General features: G+C 40.8%; 1 protein-coding gene across 1 annotated transcript in view; it reads left to right on the top strand.

Moving 5' to 3' along the window:
- NUP133 (nucleoporin 133) overlaps positions 1-23748 on the top strand; it is a 62896-nt gene that overhangs the window by 4972 nt on the left and 34176 nt on the right. The window contains exons 4-13 of the mRNA XM_007446711.1: positions 6079-6186; positions 8134-8268; positions 8887-9057; positions 10645-10800; positions 11113-11183; positions 14848-14995; positions 16455-16602; positions 17459-17616; positions 19038-19129; positions 23356-23519. Of these exons, the coding sequence (XP_007446773.1) occupies positions 6079-6186; positions 8134-8268; positions 8887-9057; positions 10645-10800; positions 11113-11183; positions 14848-14995; positions 16455-16602; positions 17459-17616; positions 19038-19129; positions 23356-23519 (1351 nt within the window). The remainder of the gene's footprint in view (positions 1-6078; positions 6187-8133; positions 8269-8886; positions 9058-10644; positions 10801-11112; positions 11184-14847; positions 14996-16454; positions 16603-17458; positions 17617-19037; positions 19130-23355; positions 23520-23748) is intronic.

Genomic DNA, 23748 nt, shown 5'->3' with positions numbered 1-23748 from the left:
AAATTAGAGACATGGAAATTTTTAATGAATGTCATGCTAGTCACTGTCTAATGAAGTCTAAGACTAAAAGCCATCCACATAAGCTGATGAACTGAGTTTCTTTTTTTTTTTTTAAGGTTTTCAAAATAACATTTATTTCTTAAAAGTTAACATGTGCATAATAGGAAACCAAAGAACACAAGAAGCAAAAAACAAAGTCATCCATCATCACAAGCAGTTTACCATTTGATGTGTCCTTCTAGGTCTCATTTGTGTATTTAAACACAACTAAGGATCCATTTTTATGTAATTAAGATCATACAGTTATGTATCATGCTTTTTCACACATGAATATTTACCATTTCAAAGTCCCAAAGCTATGAGTATTTTGATAATCAAAAATACACTACACCAACTCAATCTGGAAGGAAAAAAATGTAATCCTTTCTTGGCGACAGAAACTTCAGAAAAGACAGAAATGGCAACAGGCCTCTAGGTAAAGATATTGGCAGAGTTATGATTAAAATACTACATTCCCTTAACGTTCAATTAAAAATGAGACATGAAGCAACAGAGTACCCAAAGTATAATGCTTTTAAGAGGATTCATTATCTGATCTAAACTATTAAAGTATTAGCAAGGAGGTATGTTTCCGCCGAATTACGTAACAATGTATTCCTATAGTACAGCTAAGAGGTGCACACACATCAGTGGTTATCAAAATATAAAAAGGAACACATCCACAAACTTCCCTCTCTTTTATACTTCCTTCTGCCCCTCTACTGCCAACCTAATGAACAAGTCCTGGTGTACATTTCTCATATGGTTTAACAATTCCATGTCCAAGATGCTACTTTTTTACCAATTATAACAAAGATATTTACAAATTGGTTAATTCACTAGCTCTACTTTTTATCATACATTGTCACCTCAGGACTCCTAAGAAGCCTAGATGTTACAAAATAATGAATGAACCTTGTCCATAGTAAGCATTGGTACTTTACAAAAATGCACATTTAGACCTATGGTTATAACCTAAAACTGTCTTCTAGATATGGAGATACTAGCTAAGAGCCCTTCCCTTCACCCTTCCTCTTACCCCTCCTCCAGCATATCAGCAACTAAGTACAGGACTATATCTAGCTCCAAGAGGTGGATTAACATAGACGCTCCCAGAAGACACAGCCCTTCCTAAAAACCAACAAAAGGGCATTTATTAAGGGGTTATTTTACTCCCTCTACTTTTAATATACTTTGGGCATTAGGACTTGCTTATTCTTTAATACACAGCAATATTAACTAAAACACACAAATAGAACAATGGTTAGACAATCTGAACTTTTCTAAAGACTCATGGGCACAGATCCCTTCTCTGTACTTCCTTCCCTGTCCGCTCCCTGCCTCCCCACCACCCAGTGAATAGTCAGCTTACTCTTCAAGACTCAAGTTTAACAATTTCCACTCCCCCAATACAACCATTCCTATGAATTAACAGAAAAAAAAATACTTAAAAGGTGTTACTTTTAACTCTCTATTTTCAACATATGTTGTGCACTTTTACACATCTAGAAAGATTAGATGTTTCAAATACAGATTTAAGTTTGTCCACTATGTATACACGTAGTAGCACTGAAGAAACTGCACACAAAGGCTATAGTCACAAAGTGTCTCCTAAACAGGAACACTCTGGCCTAGAACGCTTCCCCTTCTCATCTCTATCAACCCAGTGGACAAGAATAATAAGCATCTGTAATGCTTAGAGGGGATTTTAGCAATTTTACTTCCTCCACTTGTTTTCAGAAGTCTTTCCTATGAATTTTAACACAAAGTGTACACAATGTATTTATCGGCTATTTTTGTCATACATTGGCAACCTCTTTAACATCTAGGAAGACTAGATGTTGTAAATTTGGACGCTCTGTCCTTTATGTACGCTATGTACACAGCCAAGTAAAACAAAACGCAGAGACACACACACCAGACAATGGTTAGTCTTGGTATAAAGCCCTTTACACTTTCTTCTTTCTTCCTGAACCAGCACAAATAAAATAATGTGTACTGCTCAGAGAGGTGGTTTGATCATTTTGATCACTCCATTTCTAAAAGACAGTGTTTCATATGAATTTTAACAAAAGGATATATCTACAAAATATGTTACTTCAGTACCTCTACTTTTAACATACTTTGTGCACTTCTAAACATCTAGAAAGACTAGATGTTTCAAATAAGGACTAAAGTTTGTCCACTATATACACAGTAGTGTTGAATAAACTACACACATGTAACAATGGTTAGATCTGAAAGTGTCTTCTACATAGGAACATTCTAATCTAGAACACTTCATTTCTCCCAGTACCTCCTTTCTGCCATCCATCCAACATTGGGCAAGTACAGGCATAGGTGTCACTTAGATGTGATTTACAATTTCACTTCCAAAGGCCCTTTTCAGAAGACAGCCTTTCAATGAATTTTTAATGCAAAGTGTACAAAATGTGTTAGTTTATTAACTCTACTTTTGTCATACATTGGCAACCTCTTTAATATCTAGAGACTAGATATTATAAAATTGGGACCCACTGGTCCAGTGTATACAAAATATATACAGTAAAGTTAAACAAAATGCATGTAACATATAGAGCAATGGATAAGTTGAAATGTTCTAGTACCTGGTAGCAAAACATCTTTTGCAATCTTCCCTCCCACCTCCCTAAACCCAATGAACAAGCACAGAGTATACTGTTCAGAGAGGAGGTTTAACAGTTCCATTTACAAAGACAGTATTTCCCATCAGTTTTTAAAAGCTATTTACAAGAAGCATTATTCTACTAAAATTACTTTTAAATACATCAAGCACTTCTAAACATCTAGAAAGAATAGATATTTCATATAAGAACTTACTTGTCCACTATGTACACAGCACTGTTTAATAAAATTGCACACATGTAACAATGGTTATAATCTGAGGTATCTTCTAAATATGACCATTTTGGCCTGAACCATTTCCTCCCTCACTTCCTTCTCTCCACCGCCAATCCAGTGGACAAGTACATGCATATGTAATGCTTAGAGGTGGTTGAACAAATTCATATCCAAAAGTCATTTACAGAAGACAAGCTTTCCTATGAATTTCAATAAAGTATACAAAATGTGCTAATTTTACTAACTACTTTGTCATACACTGGCAACCCCTTTAACATCTAGAGACTAGATGTTGCAAAACCAGGACTCAATTTGTCCATTATATGCACTATATACACAGCAAAACAAAATGAACATACAAAAAATGGTTTTGTCTGAAAATGTCCTGGTATGAACACACTAGCGTATTACCTTTTGCAATTCTTTCCCTCCCTCCTCCAAACCACTGAACAAGTATAGACAATAGTATACTGCGCAGAGAGGTGGTTTGACATTTAACATTCCCAAAGACAGTACTTCCTGTGAATTTTAGCAAAAAGATATTTACAAAGTGATATCTTACTACCTCTACAGCTAACATACGTTGGGCACGTCTCAACATCTAGATGGACTAGATGTTTCAAATAAGGACTTAATCTGTCCACTATATACAGAGCAGTATTGAACGAACTGCACACATGTAACAGTTATAATCTGAAACTGTCTTCAAAATACCAGCATTCTAGCCATTCTAAGACCAACCCCCTTCTCTCTCTCCCCCCTCCACCAACCCAGAGGGCTATCATGCTCAAATTTTCAGAAGACAATCTTTCCTATAAATTTTAACACAAAATGTACAAAATGTATTATTTACTAACTCTGTTTTTGTCATACACTGGCAACCTCTTTAACATCTAGAAAGACTAGATGTTGTAAATTAGGACTCATTTGTCCATTATATACACTATATACACAGCAAAGTGAAACAAAATGCGGGAACATAAAAAAGACAATGGTTAATCTTGCCTCACTATAAACACAGTGGCACAGAGCTCTTTGCACTTCCTTCTCCTCCCCGTGACCTTGAACCGGTGCACAAACAAAGTGCATACTGTGTACTGTTCAAAAAGGTGGTTTGGCCACCCCTCCCCCCTCAAAACAACATTTCATACGAATTTTAACAAAAAGATATTTACAAAATGTCTTTTTACTACCTCTACTTTGAACATATACCAGGCACTTTAGAAGATCTAGAAAGACTAGATATTTCAAAAAAGTACTTATTGTCAACTACACATACAATAGTAAGGAGTAAAATGCACACAAAAAACAATGGTTCTAATATGCAAATGTCTTCTAACTGTGACCAGTCTGGCACAGAACCTTCTTTTCTTCCTCAACGTCTTCCATTCCATGTCCTCTAACCCACTGAACAAACGTGGACCTCTGTGTCTCCTGATGTCGCCTCTAGAGGTAGTCAAACAACTCCATTTCGAAAAGTCATTTCCAGAAGACATTTCTTTTCTACGGTTTTTTTAAAGAAACAGGCATTTACAAGACATGTGACTTTAACTCTATCATACGTCAGCAACCTCTTCACATCTAGAAGGCCTATATGTAGCGAAAAGTTTTCTTTCGAAAGGTTGGGGGGAAAGTTGAGAGCAGCTTTTTCATATTATATACACAGGCCTTCTATAAACGGCCAGTAAATCTTCCCAAAGGGTGGCTGGCACTTCCTATTGGCCGCATGTGGTACGACATCGAGGTCTTGGTAGAACGACGACCAACCGCCCGATGGCCCGATAACGTGCCACCCATCGTCGACCGGGGCTCTGCTCACCTTCCGAGCCCGTTAAGGCCTTTGTCCGTTGTTGTCCGGAGGAGGTGAGGTCTTGTCCAAGTTGGGCAGAGAGGTCACCTCAGGTCCCGGATCCGCACGGGCTCCAAGGCCTAAGGGTGGCTGAGCTGGCGTCCACGTGGAGCCCCCTTCCCGGGCCCTCAAGGCTCTAACGGCCCTCCGCAGCGTTCCAGTGGCCGCCATTCTTCTCGCCCTGCCACGCCCGACGCCCAAAGGCGCCACTTCCTCGGTAGGCTGCTGGAGGCTTCACCTAACCCCTGCAGCGTGGGGTCAAGAGACCCGGCGGTGGGCGGGATCTGGGCTCGGAGGGACCGACGCCATTAGGTCGCGGAGGTGGGGGTGGGGGAGCAGGCTGCCAGGCTCGGGCCCTGCCAGTGGGCGGCTGCGGCGAGGGCTCTGGGGCTCTGTAAGACACAGCCTGAGCTTGTCCCGGGGGCCCCCCAGTTCACCTGCCGACCAGAGGCCGGAGGGCCTGGAGGGCCCCGGGCTAGAAGGCTGCAATCTGCTTCTCACCGCGCTCTCTGCCGGAACTCTGAACTGAGTTTCTTAGAAGATACGAATGTATTTCACTGAATCTACTGAATGATGCATAATAAAATAGGAAAAAATGATACCAGTTTTTACAACACTAATTTAACTTTCAGTTGTCAACTTCTCACACGGGGGTTTTCATTTGTACATCCACTCCCGTACCCTCAGCAGCCTCTTTTTCTTTCCGCTCCAGATCAGGCATACTCTCCTGTACCACTTGTGTTCACTGGGCCATTGTTCCACTGGGACTTGGGCTCCCAGTTACCTAAACTCTTCATGTCTACTGGCCTCTGTACTGCTGCTACCTAGAAAACCGTGTTTGTAGTTTTAGGAGCATAGGTGAGGGAGAGGGTCTGGGGTGGGCATCCTGAGTTAGCAGAGGAACGCTGATACTTTGCTGAGTCTAAGAAATGTTTTCTAGGTGACTTGCAATACTAACTCTGTGGTCATGCAGATTTTAAATGTCAACTAAAATCAAATCAGACTGGGAAAATTCCATAGGAAGCCTACACACTTCTTTCAACCAATAGACTTGATTTGGGAGGAGATTGGAGTAGTTTATATTAAGGGTCTGGTCTAGCTGCTACGTTTTCCTGATTCTATATCTCTTAAAATATTTTGTTTTAAAATTACTGAAAATGATGATGAAAGCCTGATCAAAAAGATATGAGAAGAAAGAGTATTTGTAGAATGGTATTTCCAGCAATGAATTAGAATCTAAAATATGCAGAGAAGGGAAATAGTGAAGCCAGATGCATATTCAAAAAATTGGATTTGACATGAAAGATTTTTTGTTTGGATTTGTTCTATAGTTATCTGTTTGCAAAGAACTTCAGCTACCACCTACTGATTTCCACTGGAGTGCTAACTTGGTGGCTCTCTCTTACTCTGCTACCTCAGGTGAAGCACATTCTACTCAGGTAGGTGACTTAAATGCTTATTGAAGTACATTTTTGCTTATTGAAGTACATAAGGGAGTTCTAAAGTTGGAGGTATCATCCAGCCCAGTTCTGAAATGTAGCTATAAAACTACAGGAATCAAGATGGAGAGATAACGGCAAAGAGATGGACACACAAGGCAGTGGAACAGAATAGAGAGTAGAGATATAGACTCACTCAAGGATGGCCCTTTGATCTTTGACAAAGGCACAAAAGAAATTCAGTGGATCAAGGATGGTCTTTTCAGTAACTGGTGTTGGAATCATTGGCTGTCTTTATGGAAGAAAGAAGCATTCCTCCTAAACGTCATTCTTTATGTAAGGATGAACCCAAAATGGATCATAGATCTAAATGTAAAATGTAAAACTAAAAACTTTTGGAAGAAAACAGGAAAAAAAATCATCATGACCTGGGATTAGGTGAAGAGTTCTTAGAAATTACCAAAAACATGATTCATAAAAAAAAAAAAAAAATAGATAAATTGGACTTAATCAAAATTTAAAACTTGGCTCTGCCAAAGGCACTGAAAAGAAAATGAAGAGAGAACTACAGACTGGTAGGAAATAGTATATTATATAAATATTATATATGATTTATATATCCAACAAAGGACTTGTATGTAGAACATAAAATGAACCCTCAAAGCTTAGTAAGAAAACATACAGCCCAATTTAAAATAGGACTTGAATGCTTTACCAAAGAGGATATAAGGATGTCACATAAGCACATGAAGAGGTGTTCACATCATTAGCCATTAGGAAAATGCAAATAAAACAAGTGAGATACCACTACATCCCTATTACAGTGGCTGAAATCAAAAGCACTGACACTACCAAGTGTTGGCGAGGATGTGGAGCAACCAGAACCTCATACGTTACTGGTGGGCCTGCTGGTGGTACAGCCACTTGATTTTCACTTCTTATAAAGTTAAAGTACCCTTGCCCTATGACCCAACAATTTCATTCCTGGCTATTTACTTTAGAGAAAGTAATGCTTATGTTCACACAAAAAACAGTATGCTAATGTCATAGCAGCTTTATTTGTGATAGCCAATGGCAGAAACAATCCAAATGTCCTTTAAACTGATTTATCCATAGGATGGAATACTACTCAGCAGTAGAAAGGTATGAGCTACTGATACATGCAACAACAACCTGGATGAATCTCAAAGACGTCCATTCTAAGTGAGATAAAGGTTATATTCAGTGTCAAATATAACCAGAGTCAGGGGCTTCCCTGGTGGCGCAGTGGTTGAGAGTCCGCCTGCTGATGCAGGGGACACGGGTTCGTGCCCCGGTCCGGGAAGATCCCACGTGCCGTGGAGCGGCTGGGCTCGTGAGCCGTGGCCGCTGAGCCTGCGCGTCCGGAGCCTATGCTCCGCAACGGGAGAGGCCACAACAGTGAGAGGCCCGCGTACCGCCAAAAAATATATATATACATATATATATATAAGCAGAGTTAAAAGGTTATATTCTATATGATTTCATTTGTTTGGCATTCTCAGAAAGACAGAACTATAATGATGGAAACAGTGATTGCCAGGGGTTAGGGTAGGGAAGGGTGTGACAGTAAAGGGAAAGCGTTAGGGAGTTTTGGGTGCAGATGGAACTGTACTGTATCCTTATCGTGGTGGTAGTTACATGAGTCTACACGTGTTTTAAAATTCACAGAACTGTAAAAAGCAAAAGATTTTATGTGGTCTGAAGAGAAACCAGAGTATAAAAGTTCATAGAACTGTAAAACAAAAGGGGGAAAATGTCAGTATTACTGTATGATAATTTTTTAAATATGAAAAAAGGGAATTTTTATTTCTGATTTCTGTTAATCAATAGTACATTGCCCTGGTTTCTTTATATCAGTGTCAACAAACTCCCGATTTGGGCTCCTCCTTTTATTGTGGTTGCTGAGTGTTATGGTCTTGTTTTGAGGCTGTTGCTGTCATGGTTGCCACCAGAGAAGGATCCATCCGCTATTGGCCAAGGCTTGCAAGTGAAGATACCTACACAGAGACGTCCGTAGATCTGGGAGGTGATAAGACTTGCAGTTTCCTAACAACAGTGCAGGTATATGATAGATATTCTTTTATATTTATTGGAAAGCTGTGATTTGGCTTGGAAGTGGGATTTAAATGACTAAAAATTTGGGGTTTTGAGCAGATCATACAGGCAAGGGGTGGGGGGAATCAAAAAGAGGCAAGAAAAGAATGTCAGGATCTAGGATTTGAACACTTAGACAGAGGGAAGCCCTTCTCATAGGACTCTGAAATATCAGTAGTGCATAGTAGCCGATGTCATTCATTTCTGTCAGAAAGATCTTCATAAAATGAATTAGAAACTCTTAGACGGTAGGAGGAATGGTTTGCTAATATATACTCTGCAGGTTTACTGAAGAAATAAAATCTGATACTTGATTTGTTGAACTTGCATGATGGTGAACCTATCACTTAAAAATCAGAATTAAAAAATACATGCAGTTAAAAAAATTGCAACAAAGTTATTCTGTGTAGAATTAATATTAAGTGAATGGATTCATAAGTAAGTGATTTTAATAAAATAGCACTGTTCTTTTTTATTCTTTTAGATTTGTTTTAAGGTACAGATGATTTCCTTGTGTATCAAAGTGATTTGTGTTAATTTTCTTAGTCTTAACTGCTTAACTAATTTTGCTATGTTTGTTCACAGGGAGGAAGTTTTATTTTATCCTCATCGGGAGGCCAGCTGATTCGCCTGATACCCGAAAGTGTAGGAAAAATTCATCAGCATATCCTGCCTCAAGGGCAAGGTGTGCTTTCGGGAATTGGTCGGAAGGTTTCTTCTCTTTTGGGAATTTTATCTTCTAGCAGTGATCTCATAGTAAGTTGATAAAATAGCTTTGTTTTACAAGCTTCTTTCTTAGTGAAATCAATAAGTTGGCAGTTCCCTATGAAGTTGGTATTGCCTCTGTATGAACAGTGGTGTACATGAGTTGAAAGCTTTGATCTTTCAGTGAAGCATTTTTATTATGATGGTCAAATGAGTTCATACCCTGTAACATTAATATTCTTAAGTCACACAGATTATCTTATAAGTAAATTCTTTGAACTAAAACTGTGATGTAAAATTATAAACGTGTTTAAGGATTAATTTTGCTTTCTAGACATAACCAAAAGTGTGTTCTCCACCCCCATGACTCCAGCTATCTGTGTGGATGACTCAAATCTATGTCTGCTGGGCTTCTGCCTCAGTCTCTGGAATAATGAAGGGAGGCTGATGGGAACTAACGTGTGGGGGGCATCTGCTCTCTGCTAGGTGCTCCATGTTTGTTACCTCCTGTAATTATTAGATGACCTGTAACGTAGAGAGCTTCATTTCCAATTTGTAGATGAGGAACTGGCCTCAGTGAGGCTAAATTGCCCAAGGTTACAGAACCACTCAGCGGCAGATTCATACCCACGTCTGTTTGAATTGAGAGCACACCTTTTTTTTTTAAACTATGCTGTTCCCTCTAATTTTAGGTTGCTATTATTATCTGCTTCCTTAACTGGTCTTTGAACCTAAAACGTAACATGTCTGGAAGGAAATTGCTGATATTCTCTTCTCTCCTGTTGACTTACAAAACTCATTTCTCTTTTGACTTATTTCTAATGGCACTGTCACTTTTTTCAGAGACTCAGGAATAAAACCCTGGTGTGTGTGTGTGTGTGTGTGTGTGTGTGTGTGTGTGTATGTGTCTCCTTACCAGGTTCTATAGGTTTGGCTTCTTTCATGTCTCACTGCCATCCCCATCTTCCTGCTTCCATTGTAAGGCCCTAATATGCACTCTTGGTTAATTTCCCCTAATTCTTGGTGCCAGTCCACTTTACTCACTGTTGGCCCCTCCAGTCCCATTAGTGACTAGAGTCATGGTGACAGGAGAAGTGGAGACAATTAGGGTTTTCACTCAACAGTCCTGTATACCCAACTTAAAAAACACATCTGTTCTTCAGAAGCAAGAAAGACGAGGTTAACATAGCCACATGGAACTACACACAGCCCTACCAGATTCCTTCTCCTGTAACACGGCTCTTGTGCTCACAAGCCATTGAGACTATCTCCCTTGCTTATTAGGTTTACAAGCTCACATTTAAAACTGTGCTGTGTGTGAACCTTATTTTTGCTTCTTCCCTGGTTGTAACCCGCATTCCAATTAAGCAGGACTGTGTCTTGTTCTCTGAAGATCCTGTGACTTTCCCACCTCCCGACTCTGCTCTTCCTGGGCCTTCTGCCTTTATATTTGTGCCTGTGGAAACCCTCCTTACTCAAGGTCTGTTTCAGGATCACTCCTTCCTTCGAGTCCTAAATGAAGAATTCTGCTAGGATTACTAATCAAATAGTTATAAAATGTAATTTTGAATTTCAGAAAAATAGTTCATTAACATTAGAACATAATAATCTATAAACTTTTTTCTCCTCTCCATATAGCTTTCAAGTGTCCTTTGGGATAGAGAGCGATCAAGCTTTTATAGCTTGACAAGTTCAAACATCAGTAAATGGGAATTAGATGATGCTTCAGAAAAACAAGCACATAGTTGGGATATAAATAGAGTCCTGAAGGAAAACATTATTGATGCTATCTGGGTAAGGAACAGTAACATTCATCTCTATAATTTTCATTTATGTGAGATTGCTAGTTCCTTTAGTTGTTGTATTTATTAGAACACATTTCAGTGTAATACACAAAGTTTTAGCCATCAGATAAGCTGAAATGGAGTAGTCAATCTTTAGAAGTATTGGAAAGCACTGATTTACTTAACTTTTTAAATGCATACATTCATTCAATAACTGTTTGACTTACTGTGGATGAGGCACTTTAGTAGGTGCTGGGATATAAAGGTGAAAAGAAACGATTCCTAAACTCAAGGAGCTTACATTATTGATATTTTCATGTAGGGATCTGAAAGTAACTATGAAGCTATTAAAGAAGGGGTCAACATTCGGTATTTGGATTTGAAGCAAAACTGGTAAGCAATTAATTTGTCATGAAGAACATAGGAGTTGTTGGAAAAACAAACTGATGTTTGTTATAAAATGATGAGCAATCTTGCTATCTGTTTTTTGAATGCCTCTAATGCTAATCTTATACTGTTATGTCTTAACTAAATCGTTTTGTGTCGTCTAGCGGTGCTAATTCATTTGAGAAATATAGGCAGTTGTCAGCCTTCCACTGTGTGTTCCATTAGCTGTCTGCCCTCAGTAGGGATCCATGTGTTCTGCTGTCAACAGCCGGAGCCTCTAAGAGCTGCCTACCCCGCTGCTGGGGGTGCTCCATGCTGTCATTTTTCCCGACTCAGTGGAGATGCCAGGCACTCTTCTCCAGCCCTTTTTCTGTTGCTGAAGGAGCTTTAGCCTGTGTTTGTCGCTGTATTGAATAAAGGAAGGATGGGGTGAGTTTTGTCGTGGTGGTACAAGTTAGAACTCAGTCATGGTTTATACTCAGAGTGAATTTCCTCTTAGAAATGGTGCTCTAAATGGTGCTTAAGATCCCAGGTTAGTCTGATAAAGCTACTTAATCCCATGTTATTGTTTAGCTTTAATGCCGGAGGCCATATGGAACTTAAAAACCATTTGTAATATGGCTTCTGTGGCAGAGCTCATAATGAGTGCAAATATATGACTTGTAATTTTTCAAAACGCAACTTACCAGAAGTTAAGGAGTATTTTTATGTGTTCTAGAGTAATTTAGTTTAGTAGAACAAATTCTACTTGTTTCTTGGCTTGAAGTTGTGCTGTTTAATTTGTTTAATTTTTCTCTCTTGGGCTATTGGGACTATCAGGACCCTTCTTTATAGTTTCTGAAAATCACATATGTAAACTATCAAAGAAGTAAAAATAATAGTATATATTTAATTTCCCAAAACAGTTGCATTAAATACAGTGTATCTTGTTTTCATTTAGCTTTATCATACCTTCATAAATTTAGAACTGCTGCCAGGACACAGCCCACTGTGGGTGTAGGATGCAGGGATGTGGACGTTTCCTCATGTGTAGTTTTCAGAACGGAGACATGGGTTGAGAACAGAGAAACCTACATAGGACTGGCTGTGCCGAGGCAGACCCTGGGCGCCTCCCCCGGTGCTGTCATGCTAACGCAGCTCGATGCTCGTGGGGCCTGTGAGATGCAGCTCTCACCCTCGTTCTGGGCCCCTCCCCACCATAGCTCCAAATGATGCGGTCATTGCTCTTTTGAATACTCTTGTTCCGGTGATCCGTGCACCGCGTCTGGGTGGGCCTCTTCTGTTTAAGGAGCGTGTGTGTCTCCCTGATGCTTATTGCTCCTCCTCGGTCGATTGCTCCTTTTGGCCAGAGCTGCAACCTCGGCTCCTATTTGCAGTGAACAGCCTCATGAGTTCTTTTATCAGATGATTACTGACACAAAGCTCAGGTAGCTGCATTCTGGATTTTTTGAAATCATAAATGTATTGCCCTGTATATACTCGCATAAAAATTTGTCAATTTTTTTGTGTGTGTGTGGTACGCGGGCCTCTCACTGTTGTGGCCTCTCCCATTGCGGAGCACAGGCTCCGGACGCACAGGCTCAGCGGCCATGGCTCACAGGCCCAGCCGCTCCGCGGCATGTGGGATCTTCCCGGACCAGGGCATGAACCCGTGTCCCCTGCATTGGCAGGCGGACTCTCAACCACTGCGCCACCAGAGAAACCCAAATTTGTCAATTAAAAAAAAAAATTGTTTATTTATTTATTTTGGCTGCACCGGGTCTTGGTTGCAGCACATGGGATCTTCACTGGGGCATGCGGATCTTCTGTTGTAGCACATGTGCTTCTCTCTATTTGAAGCACATGGGTTTTCTCTTCTCTAGTTGTGGCACACAGGCTCCAGAGTGTGTGGGCTCTGTAGTTTGTGGCATGCAGGCTCTCTAGCTGAGGTGCGTGAGCTCAGTAGTTGTGGCGCGTGGGCTTAGCTGCTCCGTGGCGTGTGGGATCTTAGTTCCCCAACCAGGGATCGAACCTGCATCCCCTGCATTGGAAGGCGGATTCTTTACCACTGGACCACCAGTGAAGTCCCTGTCAAATTTTTACTGATTTGCAGAATTGGTTATCTTCCTATCATCTTTACTACCTAAAACACCTTCATGTTTTTTTTAATCAGGAAGATTTTTTTAATAAAGATGTCAAATGAAACTGGTCCAAGCACCACTCCCTGAGGAATCCTCTGTTAGCTGTGTCTCCGGGCCTCAGGGGGCACCCATTACCCCACAGCGGTCCAGTCTTTGGAGTGACTTCAGTGTTGAGCCTCATCTGGGTGTGGCCGTCTCTCCCTCCCTACCTGGTGCAGAGGGCAAGAGACTGCATTCTCTGCGGCCTCACTTGCTTCCTTCTTACGTGTCATCAGTAGCTCTTTAGGTCACTGCCAGTATGTTCGGATGTGGGCCAGCGTCCTTGAATTCTTCTCGGGAATTCAGGTAGAAGTGATAAGGGCTGGGGAGCTGGAGGAAGAGAACAGTGGAGAAGGGAAATGAGAGCCGCGTTAGGACTGCTTGGTTTGAAGTGCGTGTTGTCCAGCCACTGTTTTTAGTTGTCAGTAGAGGTGCTTGCCACCCTGTTAATATTTCTGAGACTTGAACCAAGAGTTGCTAAAAATGCTACTAAATGTTTTAGGAGGGTTGAGATTAGAGACCATTTAATTGGTTGGGGGCAACAACTTTGATAGACTTAAGAGGACCATATACACTTTAAGATGGAAAAAGGTTTGTTTTTCTCATATACAGCAGCTTGAATATACAGCAGCAGTTCTATGATTGGTTATTAAAATTAAAAACAAAGTGTTTTTCCTCTGTACAAAAGTAAGCTTTAAAGAACAGATTAGATCAGGGGTTGGCAACCTTTCCTGTGAAGGTTCCAAAACTGTTTTATATTTTCAGGCTTTGGGGATCATGTGGTCTTCACTGCAGCTCTTTTACTCTGTCAGTGGTAGCATTAAAGCATCCATAGACAACACATAACAAGTGACGTGGCTGCATGGCAGGAAAGCTTCATTTACAAAACCTCAACCTGGGCTCAGTTTAGTCTGAGAGCTGCACTTTGCCAATCCCTGTAACTGATGATTTGTTGGTCTTTTTAAGTCAGATTTATTGAGTTATATTTTACATATAGAAAATACCTTGCACCCTTTTTAATGTATAATTTGGTGAGTTTTGACATCGCGTAGTCATTTAACTAGAACCGCAATCAAGATACAGAACAGTTCTATCACTCCAAAATTTCCTTGGTACTCTTTAAGTCAACCCCTCTCTCCACCTGCAGCTCCTGGCAACCATTGATGTATTTTCTGTCCTTATAGTATAAATGGAATCATAGGGTATAAAGCCTTTTGAGTCTGGCTTCTTTCACTTAGCATAATGCATTTGATATTCATTCAGTGGTTTCTTCCTTTTTACTGCTGAGTAGTAGTTCATTGTATAGATTTACCAGGATTTGTTTATCTATTCAGCAGTTGAAGGATGTTGGGTTGTTTCCAGTTTTAGGCAATCATGAGTAAAGCCACTATGAGGTCCCAGTCTCTAGGACTGGGCTTGCTAGGTCATACGGGAAATGCGTGTTTAACTCTTCAAGACATTGCCGGACTGTTTTCCCAAGAGACAATAGATCTTTCTTTCTCACTAATTAGCGATGGTCTCCTGATTTTGTCAGCGGCATGGCACCTGGCAGACAAGCCCTGTCTCGTCTATTACTTGCTGGTAACAGTAGAAGATAACGGCTACCAAATGTCAGATGCAGTGACTGTGGAAGTCACTCAGTATAACCCACCTTTTCAGGTAAGGTTTCCATCTGTAAGTTAAAGTACAAAGTGACAGTAACATGCTGAGTTCTTTTCCTAACCATTGCAGGGTCAGATTCTTTGAGAAATTCATCTGCAGAGCTTGGAAGTACATTTTATTTTATTTTTTTTAAATCTCTTTATTGCTTTATTGTTATTATTTTTGGCAGCTTGCGGGATTTTAGTTCCCCGACCAGAGATTGAACTTGGGCCCTTGGCAGAGAAAGTGCAGAGTCCTAACCACTGAACTGCCAGGGAGTTGCTGGAAATACATTTTAAATAGCTAGTTTTTAGGCATTGCATTCTGTTTGCCATCTCATACTCAGTCCTTTGTTCAGCCTTAGCTAAAGAGAATTGAGAGTGGGAGGCCCTCACAGCGAGGAGCGTGCCTCTCCTGCCGTAGCTCTGTGAAGGGGTCTTCATTTCAGTATCGCTGAGAAGGAAAACATTGATGATGAACTGCAGAGTGAAAAATAAGGAAGAAACCTGACATGAACTGGGCTTTGGTTTTGAGCCCTATATACTACAGAAAAATCCCATTTTTCCTCAAAGTAGGATTATATTTGTAGGTAACCACATTATATACTTGTCAAATTTCATGTGAACAATTAAAAGGCAAGCTCTCTAATTTTAAGCTTCTTAATAGCAATTGAACATTGTTGAATAAGTATGATGTTTTTGAGGAAAGGCCTTAACTGCTATAAATTCATTTCATTTAATCTTGTATAGTATCTAATTCTGTTGAACTCTCAGTCTTAATATGATTTGTGTAGCTGAGTGCCGTAAGGAAATCTTTTAGTTTGGTCTTTTATTTCAAACAGAAATAAACCTTATGTGTTCTGATTATACAAGAAAAATATGCTCAGTGTTAAAATTTTTCAGACAGTGGGAAAGGGTATAAAGAAGACAATTTGAGAATAAAAAATTCCATGTTTATGTTATGTTTGTGAAATTCTTTTAATAAACGGAATATCCTTTTTAGCTTTTGCTAATTTTATGATTTAATTAGGTCTTATTTCTATTTTTAATTTCATATATGATCAAATTAACTCAGTTTTCTTGTGCTTGATATCTGGACAGTGAAGAAAAAGACAATATTTATCAGGGGTCGTTTATAAATAAATTTGTCAATTCTAAAATAAATAATGAACTAATCCTTTTATTTTCTTCCTCACATTTGTTACAGGCGGTTAGTTAAAATCTTATCACCATGGAAACGTTTTCAAACTTTGCTAATTATTTGCAACTCAGCAAATGGTCTCTCTAATTGATGTTTATAAACTTATTCTGTCATGTTTTGTAAATCATCTGATGGATAGTGTTTAGGTTTTCACAAGGATAATCAACAAATTATTTTATCATTTTTATGAGCGTACAAAAGTGTGAATTACAAAATCATACAAACAAGTATTTTTGTTTCAATTCTGATTAAATGTAATCTTAAATTTAATTTTCAGTCTGAAGACTTGATTATATGTCAGTTGATGGTCCCAAACTTTTCAAACCAGACTGCCTACCTGTATACTGAAAGTGCTGTCTACGTGTGCTCCACAGGAACTGGGAAGTTTTCTCTTCCTCGGGAGAAAATCGTCTTCAATACACAAGGTAGGGTAGTGGTTTTAGAAAACAGGATTAGGGAACTCGTTAGTCATTCTGAGCAGTTTTTGTTCTCTTTCCATAAACTTTGCTTCAAGCATGATGCCTGTGACATTCAATACCACACCTACAGTAGCTGAAAAACTGGAAGGGTGGTAGAGTTCCCAAACTGATATATTTATGGGCAAAAAATAGTAACATTTTCCCCAGAAGAGGCCAAGAAGAAAAGAACTGATGCTAACAGAAGTAATTGCTTGTTCCTGGTCAGTAAGAGTGACTTATTCTGAGTTGATGTTCTTTAAATGTTTGTCCAGACCCCTGGGTAAGAAGAATCCCAGGTGCTGAACTCATGCAAGGGGGCTGGAATTGTGGGGGGAGGTGTGGGTGATGGGGGGAGCCAGCCAGGAGTGAAAAACACCAAGCAGACAATCTCATCAGGGTCTTTATCTTAAGGGGCAAAGGGCAAAATCCATGTGAGGCAGCAGGATGGAACCTCAATTCTCTAGTCCCAGCACCAGAGCCTTGACTGGGTGAGTGGGATGCTGTTAAGACTCCAAGAGAGCTTAGACCTTTTCCTTCCACACTGGCTTACTCAGTAAGTCAAGGTAGGGTTGGAAAGCTGTACTCTGAGTCTTGCAGAAGGGATGATTTTCTCATTTGGTGCTCCGTACCCACTACTCTTGCAAGGCACAGTGAAGGACACAGCCTACCACTCCAGGTAGCGGGGAGCCTTGACTTTTGACGCGGGATTACAGAGCAGGAGTAACACGGCAAAGGATATCACCAGGACTTTCTGCTGGGAGGTGGATTTAGGAAAGTACTTTTTGGTTATGTCTATCTGATCGTGTATTTTTCTTTCTCTTAGGAGATAGTATTTTAGGAGCTGGTTCCTGTGGGGGCGTTCCTATCCTTTTTTCTAGAAACAGTGGATTGGTGTCGATTACTTCAAGGGAAAATGTGTCCATATTGGCAGAAGACCTTGAAGATTCCCTGGCATCTTCAGTTGCTGGACCAGGCAATGAGGTAACGTGGTTCCATAAGATTTTTTTTTTTTAAGTATAGTTGATTTAAAGTGTAGCTGATTTGCAAAGGATTTAATGATTTTTATCAGGGTGTTTCCCACAAATGTTTAACAGTCAGACACTTTTAAAAGAGTTGTGATGAAGACATTAGTTCTTTTATCTCTCTCATCTCTTTTGTCCTCTTATTCAGAAGCGACTACTTGTAAGTCCTTCAGCTGTTTTTTTTGGTGTTTGCCTCCACATTTCTAAGTAATATGCGTGTATTGCTGTCTCTCATTCACTAATTCTCGTCGTCTGTAGATCTCCTGTTGGAGGATGAGGACTTGGGTAACCTACATTCCTCTCTCTGAGTTTATCACCTCAGTGTACATTTTTTCCATTATAAGGGCTATGTGAATGTTGTTTATAGTCCAGAGTGAAGCAGTGTGCTGATTACTTTTCCTTTAGTGTACAACTTTGTGCGATTCTTGGAGTGGACTAATTTCATATTTGCTTACTTTTCTTTGATATACTTTTCTTTGATATATGGCTTAATCTTCCCACACCCTCCAGCAGCTGCGTAGGCGCCTTTCCATAAAGCTTTGCCCAGGGTCACGTCTCTAGAGAAGCCCCTTGCCTGCTGTCTGCCTGGAACTTTCCTATTTCTTGTCCTCAGGGCCTGTCCCCGCACTGCACGGGTTCGCCTGGCCTCCTCCCTGCTCTGTCACTTGCTGTTCCTCCCTTCTGGTTTCCATCTTTGTGTGTTGCAGTTGTGTGGTGGTTGTGTTTCTTTTTCTTCTTTTTCTTCTGGGATGATTTTTGAGGGGAGAGTGGGGGGAAAAAACATCATTTTTTTTTTCCTGTCATCTTGAATTCTGAAATACCCTGATCCGTAAAAAAGATTTTTATCATTCTTTTACAGGAGGCTAAAAATTAACACTGTTTGGGTTAATTTCCATTTGAATAGTATGTAAAATATATAGACTGTGTAATTCAAAATGAAAATGATTTGATACAGGTTCAACAGAAAGTAACTTTTTTTTTTTTTTACTTTTTTTCTTTTGTAATCATGTGGTTTTCATAATACTGCTGTATGTTAAGATTGAAATCAACAATTATGCTTAGAAAATACTTTGTGATGAGTTGTATAAGGGTAAGCCTATAAGAAGGTTGTGTTGTGATGAAATCTGCAAATGATTTTACTCACAATATAATTCCTGAATTATATATAAATTTTCTATAGGACTTTAGTTGATCATTTGGTGTGTTTTATCTTGTTTCAATAAATGTCTTAAGTATCAATATATAAACCGTTGGTATAGAGAGTACGGCAAACAGCTGTGTGTCTGTACTGTTGCTCTCATAGGTGGGTCCAGTGTTTAGTCCAATAACTAAGAATATTCTTATACCTTCACCTCTAAATTATAGTTTGTTATTTTACAGAGTGTGGTTTTTGACACCTCTACCAAGAATGAAACTATTGCCCGGGAAGATAAAACCAAATTGCTAAAAGCTGCTTTTCTGCAATACTGCAGGTATGACAAGTTTTTAAAATTACTGCCCTTTTGATGTTTGAGGACACATGTTACTGACATATGCTGCTTATTTGTTGACTAGTGGGAACGAGTTGGAGGAGTGAAGCCATCCAGGAGAAGATGTTTTTCTGAGCTTTAGCACTTTAACAAACTCTTGTTCTGAACTTGGTAGCCGCGGGAGGGTTCCAGCTAAGCTGGGAGAAACCTGGTGTAACACAGCCTCTCCACTCGATGGAAACAATGTCCCACTAGAAATGGTGGTCATGAAGGCAGCTTGCAAGCATGCTTTATGTATAATGTGAAGGCAGTGAAGTTGCATACAAAGGGTTATCATCGCTGTTGTAAAGGAATTAGTCTTGGCCTGTTGGTTGAGTTCTGTGTAGAAATCACCATAGAACTCAGTGGCTTATTTAATACAGCTTCTGGCCCTGCGTCTGGCTGTTTGGGGCTGTGCTGGGGTGGTCCTGCCTGGGTTCGCGCATGGTCTGTGGTCAGAAGCCAGCTGTCTGGTTACACTTGCTCCCATCTGGGGACCCTGGCTGGTCAGCTTTGTCTGCCTCATGTGGCATCTCTTCCTCTAGCAGGCTACCCTGGCCTCCTCACAAACCTCAGGGCTCTGGAAGTGGAAGAGAGGAAGCCTCGCTGCACAAGTGCTCTTCGAGTTTCAGCTTGGTCACATTTGCTAATATCCCGTTGGCCCCAGCGAGTCCTGGGGTGAGGCCTCGTGGAAGGCCGCTCGCAGGAGGGTGTGTGCGGGGCAGAGGAAACAACTGCACTCGCTCTGTCGCACTTGCTGACCCTATAGTCATTTCAGTTTGTCCTGCACACACGTTCTGCATGTTCTGTATCTGGTACCTTCCATTTATATTAGAATGAATACTCGGGAAGATTGTGATGCAGCCCTTGCTCTGTCCCAATTGGCTGTGAGACTTTGGACAGATTGCTTAATGTCTCTGGAATTGGGGTTTAGCAGATCTTTGTTTTGAAGAAATAGACTTTACTGCCTCCATTTTCGCCGCTCTCAGCTCACGGTCCCGTAATTCCACTCCTAGTGGTGTCTGGTGCGTGGAGGCTCCCTCTCACAGAAGGGACACACTTGAGACTTTGCAGTGCATTTACAGTTTGAAAATTCTGTGCCATCGTACTGATGGTCTACTGAGCTTAATTTCCTGTCCAGAAGAGGGCACCAGTGTTTTGTTTCTGTTTTTAAATAGTATTCTTATAGTCTTGTTCTGTTGCATGGTGTTCAGTCTGACTGCCAAGATTTGGATTAATACTCTGATTTTATCTTGTATAAATTTATCCTTTAATTAACAGTTCTGTCAGACTTGTGGCATCTCAACATTTAAATGGTAATGGAGTCACTGTACTAGTTTTCTGTGCCTGCTGTAGTGAATTGCCACAAACTGGGTGGCTTAAAACAATAGAAATTTATTCTGTCACAGTTCTGGAGGCCAGACGTCCAAAAGAACGGTGGCAGCAGGGCCGTGTACCCTCTGAAGGCACTGGGGAAGGGTCTTCGCTAGCTTCTCCCTTAGCTTCTGGTGATTGCGGGCAGTTGTTGGCTTTCCTTGGCCACATACGCATCCCTCCAGCTGTCTCTGTTGGCATGTGGCCTTCTTCCCTGTGCATCTGTCTTCACGTGTCCTGATGATGACACCAGTCATTGGGTTTAGGGCCCACCCTAATCCAGTATGACCTCAGCATGAACTTAGCTGATCGTATCTTCGAAAACCTTATGTCCAAATAAGATCACGTGCTGAGGTTCTGGGTGGACTTGGATTTGGGGGAACACTATTCAACCTAGTATAGTCATTTCTAAATGTTTTACTGGGGAAGATGATTAAGTATGAAAAGGGGTCCCTGACCTCAAGTGCTCAGAGCGTAGTAACCTTAGGACCGGTGTTATTGGGCTTCTAACACAACTGTGTTATCCTGTTTAGCATAAAGTACCATGAGGTTAACAAGTAGTCATTTCTGGAGTAGTGTCAGCCAATGGTCTAAAAAAGTTAGCCTCTTCACAAATGGGATCATGGAACCTTTAAAGCAGCATTTCTTAGCCTTCTCACTACTGACATTTGAGGCCAGATGGTCTTTGTTGTGGGGCCATCCTGTGCACTGTAGGGTGTTTAGCAGTATCTCTGGCCTCTTCTCGTTTGATGCCAGTAGCATCCTTCCCCCCAACCCGTGACAACCAGAATTATTTTCAGGGGGTCAAAGCTGGTGGATAGAACTCTAAACTATTATCCATTCAGTTTTTTGCTAAGGTAATATTACTATTTTTATAGCATGGTTTCTTTGAAATTAATTTTTATATTATTTTGATTTTCACTTTACTTAATATAAATTAAAATCTTTTGTTCGTGAGAGTTTTAAGAAACTTAGTCTTTTGATTAAAATAGTTCATTATTGAGTGATCGTGCTATGGTCCACTTTGTATTCCCATGACCTCTAGCATAACTAGGTTTCTGGCTTCAACCTTGCCTTTAACACCTCGCGGCAGTTTTCCTGTGTTTCTCTGGTCAGCTCTGTCTCCTGTTCTGCAGAGACCGTTTCAGCCCTTTCCTCGCTTCGCTACCTTCCCATTTCTCTGCCCCTTTCCCCCGCAAGCAGCTGACTCAGGCTCCTGTTGCACAGAGATAGTAGAAGCCATCAGAGGACAACTCCCTGTACTTAGCGCCCACAAACTTACCTGCATCCCGACTCCTCTTCCCTTTGCCTCCCTGGGGAGTAGGAAGAGGTGTTCGTCTTCCTAAGGCCAGTCTCTCTGTTCTGGGTACCATTTGCGTCCTGTTTCCCTTGAGACTGTACTCTCTCAGTTACTCCCCTTCTACATGTTTGACCTTGTGCTGGCCTCTTCTCATCAGCTGTTAATCATATTTAATCTGCCATTTTAAAAAAGACCAGTCTTTGATTTTTTGTCCCCCTTCGAGCTAGCACCTCTTCTGTTTGTTCCTGTTTACAGCTAAACTGCCTGAGACGTCGTCTCCAGTTGTCACGTCTTCCATATTTTTCTCTTTCTACTCCCTGCCCCATCTTTCCTCCTTCCTTGGCTTCATTTGCTGAAGAAGCACGGCCCTGCCTTGCTCTGGGCCATTACATACAAATGAAGAATGTTCAGAAGCAGTGTGTGTTCCACAGGAACCTAGTTATAACACATGTGAACCTGTGCTTGTCTTCTCCAGAGCTTATTCTTTCTTTCCTAGCCCCTGTTCCAGTGGCAGGTCCTAGCGGCCACAGTCAGTTGTTCAGTCATCCTTACGCATCAGACCCAACCGATGGCCAGAATTTCCCTCCTGTGTCTCTTTCTCAAAGCTGTCTGCCTGTCTCCTTCGCTGCTGCAGCTGCTGCTGGTGGAAACTCCCGTCCTCTCTTGCCTGGATAGATTTCTGCAGTAACTTCCTCACTGGATTTTTCTCCCTCCTGTCTGATCCCTCATCTCCATAGTGTAGTTAGAATGATCTTTTAAAAATAGAACAGATCGCGACATTTCCTTCTAAGCTCAGACTCCGTCACATGCTTTATGAGACCTTCTGTGCTCTGTTCTTTTTTCTAAGAGGTCTGCCTTGGACCCTTCTTCCCTCTCTCCTCACTGGGTGATCTTCTCTCCCCCAGGGCTTCCGTTCTCTGCTGGGATGCAGGCGTACTTCTTAGAGGTGTGCCTTGTGCTCTCTCCGCCGCTGTGTGCCCCTCCCACACTCACCCCAACCTCCCTGCACCTCTTCCTCCAGGAAGTGTTCCCTGCCCCTCGGGGGTTTTGGTTTTCCCTCTGTGTGCTATGCGGCCTCTGTTCTTTCCCTGTCTAGTGTGTGTGTGTAACTGCTTCTTTAATTATCTGACTCCTCATGCCACTGTAGACTTTGTGAAGTCTTAGGACTGTGTTCTGATGTTTTGTTTATTGTTCTGTCTCCAGAGCCTGCATATTATCAGTGTTCAACACATATTTGTTGAATTAATGAATGCATAATTGTCTCCCTTTTAAATAAATATTAGAAGTAATAAACTTTGGGCTAACATATGGGACTTTTAATTTCACAATTAACTTTTTCATGATGACTTTAATACTTTTTACTTTTTTAAAAAAATTTTTATTGGGGTATAATTGCTTTACAATGGTGTGTTAGTTTCTGCTTTGTAACAAAGTGAATCAGCTATACATATACATATATCCCCATGTCTCCTAATACTTTTACTTTTGATACTTTTGTTTTCTGATTTTATTTCAGAAAAGATTTAGGTCATGCTCAAATGATAGTTGATGAGCTATTTTCCTCTCACTCTGATTCGGATTCCAATTGTGAACTAGACAGAGCTGTTACCCAAATCAGCGTGGACCTGGTGGACGACTACCCTGCTTCTGATCCACGGTGGGCTGAGTCTGTCCCCGAGGGTAAGAGCATCCTAATTTTAATGTTATGGAGAAGAATATTATGGTTCTTTTGTTCAAGCGTTTCTCAGTGCATATTTTTTATTTTCTGAAACAATTTAATATTAATTCAGTATTTTATAAAACTTGTAACTTTCCTTATAGTAGATTTTTTTTTTTTTTTTTTTTGGGGTACACGGGCCTCTCACTGTTGGGGCCTCACCCGTTGGGGGGGCCAGGGTCCCGGCCACGC

This window comes from Lipotes vexillifer, unplaced genomic scaffold (genome assembly GCF_000442215.2).
Source record: "Lipotes vexillifer unplaced genomic scaffold, Lipotes_vexillifer_v1.1 scaffold242, whole genome shotgun sequence".
NCBI classification, from domain to species: Eukaryota; Metazoa; Chordata; class Mammalia; order Artiodactyla; family Lipotidae; genus Lipotes; species Lipotes vexillifer.
This window is presented reverse-complemented; position numbering and strand designations above follow the sequence as displayed.